At 32.7% G+C, this 4656-nt stretch overlaps 1 protein-coding gene across 1 annotated transcript; it reads left to right on the top strand.

Annotated features, from left to right (window-relative positions):
- Positions 1-3637: 3637 nt before the first annotated feature.
- On the top strand, positions 3638-4435 carry LOC141703424 (F-box/FBD/LRR-repeat protein At1g13570-like). The gene has a single exon (XM_074506960.1). The coding sequence runs from the start codon at positions 3638-3640 to the stop codon at positions 4433-4435; it is 798 nt and encodes a 265-aa protein (XP_074363061.1).
- Positions 4436-4656: the final 221 nt, after the last annotated feature.

Raw genomic sequence — 4656 nt, 5'->3', positions numbered from 1 at the left:
TTTTTAGAACACTGATTGTAGGAGGTTTCAAACAAATCATAGCACATACAAAGTCACAACCAAATCCCTAATTTGATACAAATTAAACAAAAGAAGAGATTGAAAATACATACCTGTGCTTGCAAATTATGTGGCGGGAGAGAAATAAAGCAGCGGGAGATGATGTGGATAATTGGCTACAGATGTGGAGTCCTTCAATAAATATAGCCAACATATCAGGGTGGCTATAATTTATGCTAAGGGGTTTAGGCGGTTGGAGAAGAAAAAATTGGAGACATTGGCTCTAAGTGATACTGTAGAGTGACACTGGAACTTATTAGCTAAGGGGAAGAAGGGTTGGAGTCTTGGAGATGCTCTAACAACCAATTATCATCCAGATTCATCTCTTTGATCCAGCAAGAATGCACCACAAAGACATCCATTAAATATTTTTTACATTTCAAGTGCAATTCTTCCTTTTCTAAAAAATCCGGCGGGATATGAAATTGGAAAGTCAAAGAGTTTGATGCTCCTACCCAAACCACATAATCCGCATAAACCGAATCAATATTTAACCTACCCAAACCGAATTTAAATATGATTTGCGGGTTAATGGTTCAACTACTTAAATATCTGCGGGTTATGGGTTGGTTTTGGTTTGACCTTAACCTAACCCGCTTCCGATCCGAACCGCATCAATACACACACAGTTTATATTTATGATATATCACGTAAAACAATTATATCCTATAATCAATAACTAAATTAGTGTTAAATCTCATCAAATAATTATGAAATTATCATGCTTTTCAATAGATTGTCTATTGCTTTTCTTTAAAATAATGTTGAATACTTGAAATTTCTTTTACATTGAACATTTATTATTACAATTAATTGATCAACATGTTATTAGATATTAGTCATTTGCAAGTAATACGAGTGATATACTTTATATGAAAGAATACATAAATATATTTTTAATTATGTAAGTTGTAAGAAGTAAAGTTAAATAGAAAAAATGTTGCTTAGCAAAAAAAAGAAAAAAAATATTACTTTATTTCTCGAGTTCACTAATAAGAAATGTCTTAATTCGCCAAAACTCGCTAAATCGAATCGAACAAAACCGAACCGGTGGTTTGTATTATTAGGTTACGAGTTTCGGGTTGGTTTTAAATTTTTTTAAAACCGCAATTGTTCTGATTTAACGCAAAAATCGAACCAAACCGGAACGCGATCACCCTGCTCCTAAATACGTACTCACTTAATTTATGATTGCGCAGAGTTTTTAATGTAAATCTACGGAGTATCATTGTAATTGCAAAATTTATTTGTAAATTATAACTATATCATTACAAATATATTATATACTCGGGTAAACTACCTAAGTACGTACTTAGGGCATTTTTCTCAAATCAAATATGTTCAAGTTTGATCAAGAATTATACTTGCTAGTTTTATAATTTCGGAAATTTAAAAATTAAATATAATAGTAGATTAAATATACTTTCCAATAATATTTTCATTCATAATTTTTTATGCCTAATAGAATTTATAAATTTTTAGTCAAAATAAGTTTTGATCGACTTTAAAATTTCATAAGAATCCAGTTGTTGAGAACAAGGGACTTCATTTTTCGGCCAAATATGTAAAATTTAGGTGGGGTTCAGTGAATTGGGCCGGAGACACATGTGTAAAGAAGCCCATTAGCCACTAGCCCATTAACATCTAAAATTTTCATTACATTTGCACATAAAAATTTGTATTTGTCCCAAAGCGCCCACATTTCAGCAATTCTTGATGAAGCTTCTCTCCTCTTTCGCCACATTTGCAACGTAAGTTTATCGACTCCGTGTTTACTTTAATATACTCTGTGTTTACTTACAACTTTTTTTAATTATTATTTATCTAAACAGCGTCTACATGTGCTATCACCATTCTTCTAATTCATTGGTGTAAATATTTGTTATTAGTGTGAATTGGTATACCCGATCGAAATTAAGTCACAAATCGATATGTTTTGTATTAATTTGTTATTGAAAAGTTGACACAAATTTACAAGTTAACGGCTAATTTGAGTTAGTTCTATAATAGCGAGTGATTAATTTTGTATACATGGGTGTAACGAGTGATGTGTGATAATTAACATGAAGAAAAAGTGGGTAAAATGAAGAGAAAGTTAGTAAGTTACTGGACTTCACTAAATTTGCGATGAAAAATATGTTATTTTAGTATTTGTTAATAATTGGAAGCTGATGCATAAAATTATTACTTTTTTGTGCAAAGGTAATTTGAAAGAGAGTGGTGTAATTCTTGATTGGAATTTGCATTTGATGTCGGGGTATTGTTGATTATGCATTGTTGGAGTATTGTGCAATACGCATGTTTAGTTACAGTATTTTGTAGTATTGTGTAGTAATATTGTACTTGATAAGATTCCAACACTTAAGAATTTTCCTCACTAAATCAGATTCGCCTTCTAATTATGTAATAAGCTAGCTTGGAATATCTATGCTATCATATATTCCTGGCATATTTTTATAGAAGAGAAGGACGAAGATATGACGGCATGTGGTTGTATAAAAAGGGTCGATATATTTTACATTAGACTGCCTTCGTTTCGTCCCGATAGATGGTTAACGTTCGGATTTGGTACAAAAATTATGACAAGTAAAGAAAATGAAAAGATAATATATATTGGGAAATATTAAGCAAAACAGTTTGAAAATATCAAACTACACTCACCTTTTTTTCCCTCGGGGCTTTGATTATGAATGCTAGGGCAAATTTATCTTTTCAATCTTCTTTTGCTCTGGAAATAATAAAAAAGTAGTTCTTTATCTCAAAAAAAATAGTTGATAAAAATACGTTATTTAGTAAATATTAACAATTGGAACTTGATTGATAAAAATATCACTTTTTTGTACAAAGGTAACAAAAATGATAATTTTGAAAGGGAGTGGTTGTAATTCTTGAATGTAATATGTATTTTGATATTGGGGTATTGTTAATTACGCATTTGTTGTTGGAGTATTGTGTAATACGCATGTTTGGTTAGAGTATGGTTGTAATTCTCGAATGGAATATGCATTTGTTGTTGGAGTATTGAGCAATACACATGTTTGGTTATAGTATTGTTTAGTAATATTATACTACCTCATATGCATTTGGATTTGGGGTATCTTATAGAAACCAAATTAGTAATGTCTATCATTCAAAGACCCCCATTGTCAAATGCGTACTACCTTTCCAGTTCAACCTCACGGATGTACACATGTACGACATTTATATGCTATCCAACACTTCAGAATTTCCTCACTAAATCAGATTCGCCTTCTAATTATGTAATCAACTAGCTTGAAATATTCATAGTATATTCTCATATAAGAGGAGCACCGAGATATCGTGGCGTGTGTTTTATAAAAGGGGTCGAAAAAGAAAAGGAGATGGGCATAGTGATATAAAATACGCATTTGACATTAGGGTAATCGAATGGGTAGAATTTTCCGAAGTGCTTGAAAATGGGTATTTTGGTTAATGTTCATTGAAAACTCGATATTTATATCATTATTTCACAATCGGACGAGACATCATAAAAAGTAAAATGTTAATAAATGGATGAGGCATCATTAGTAAATTATGACGCGTTTTCTTATTGCAGATGGGAATGGATGAGTCTAGTAAGAGAAAGGTCGGTCGTACTCATATTGAGGAAGATAGGATCATTGTGCTGCCTCGGAATGTACAAGAAACTATCCTTTGTTTTATGCCTATACGAGATGCAGTGAGAACCAGTATCTTGGCGAGGAATTGGAGGAATTGTTGGACTACTATTCCAAATCTTGTTTTTGATGAAGACATCTTAAGTGAAAAGTCATGTTATATTGGCAGATCGCGTGGTCTAGAACTAGCAGCTCTTAATTTTGTTAGTGTGATAAGTAATGTTCTCCTACTCCACAATGGCCCCATTCTCAGATTTTCTCTCTGTTTTCCTGGTTTTTGCGATGCCAAGATAATCCTTGATTGTTTTGGTCAGTGGATTCCGTTATTCTCAACTAAGGGTATCAAGCAACTTTATCTAGAGGGCCTAAAAAATGTTTGGTTACCCTATACACCTACATTTGGAGGATTGACTTTTCTGAAGGAAATCGTTTTAACAGATGTCTCTACTTCAGAACAAAACGTCTTCAATTGCCCTGTGCTTGAGAAGTTGATCTTGTTCTGTTGTGAAGGACTCTTACCTATCAACTTCCGTGCTCCTAATCTCAAATACTTACGTCAGATGTATACCAAAATGCCTTCAGAATATTCCTTAGCTGGGTTAGAAAACATTATAGAATTTTCTTGCATGGTGGCCTGTGATAGGGAAATGCCGTCAGAAACATCCAATGTGGTTAAGGTTTTCGGTTGTTTAAATAAAATTTCGGTTGTTTGCGGAAGAACAAAAGCATTTTTATAAGTTTTAAATTGGATAACATAGAAGACAAAGTTCTATGTGCTGTAGACTGTAGTTCATTTCTGAGCTCATTTCTGGGCGACGTACGTTTGATTGGTGAAACTAGTGATTATATTTATTACCTGTTTCAGTTAAATTTCTCTGGTTTTATTATTGATGAACGACCACTCCTTCTAGCGCCAAATGTTATAGGGAGAATTTCGTATAACAATGTTGTGGAGGTT

This window comes from Apium graveolens, unplaced genomic scaffold, assembly GCF_009905375.1.
Source record: "Apium graveolens cultivar Ventura unplaced genomic scaffold, ASM990537v1 ctg6634, whole genome shotgun sequence".
NCBI classification, from domain to species: domain Eukaryota; kingdom Viridiplantae; phylum Streptophyta; class Magnoliopsida; order Apiales; family Apiaceae; genus Apium; species Apium graveolens.
The sequence above is the reverse complement of the archived record's forward strand: the minus strand, read 5'-3'. Positions and strand labels throughout refer to the sequence as shown.